Consider the following 362-nt stretch of genomic DNA (forward strand, 5'->3'; position numbering starts at 1 on the left):
GTGGTGGTGGTGGTGGTGGTGGTGTTGTTGCTGCTGTTGCTGCTGCTGGTGATGCTGCTGATGCTGCTGCTGCTGCTGATGATGATGATGATGGTGATGATGCTGCTGCTGCTGCTGATGCTGCTGCTGCTGCTGCTGGTGCTGCTGCTGCTGCTGGTGATGCTGCTGCTGCTGTTATTGTTGTTGCTGTTGTTGTCGTTGCTGCTGGTGATGCTGCTGCTGGTGATGCTGCTGATGCCGGTGATGCTGCTGATGATGATGATGATGATGGTGCTGCTGTTGCTGCTGCTGCTGCTGCTGCTGCTGCTGCTGCTGCTGCTGCTGCTGCAGGCGACGTATCGATGCTGTCTAGTCTTCCGTTT

At 56.4% G+C, this 362-nt stretch overlaps 1 protein-coding gene across 1 annotated transcript in view; it reads right to left on the reverse strand.

Moving 5' to 3' along the window:
- EMH_0056660 (uncharacterized protein) overlaps window positions 1-362 on the reverse strand; it is a gene marked incomplete at both ends in the record, with an annotated part of 1,494 nt that overhangs the window by 511 nt on the left and 621 nt on the right. Inside the window, one exon of the mRNA XM_013497379.1 lies at window positions 1-360. Within this exon, the coding sequence (XP_013352833.1) occupies window positions 1-360 (360 nt within the window). The remainder of the gene's footprint in view (window positions 361-362) is intronic.

This window comes from Eimeria mitis, genomic scaffold, assembly GCF_000499745.2.
Source record: "Eimeria mitis Houghton genomic scaffold, Emh_scaff2638, whole genome shotgun sequence".
NCBI classification, from domain to species: Eukaryota; Apicomplexa; class Conoidasida; order Eucoccidiorida; family Eimeriidae; genus Eimeria; species Eimeria mitis.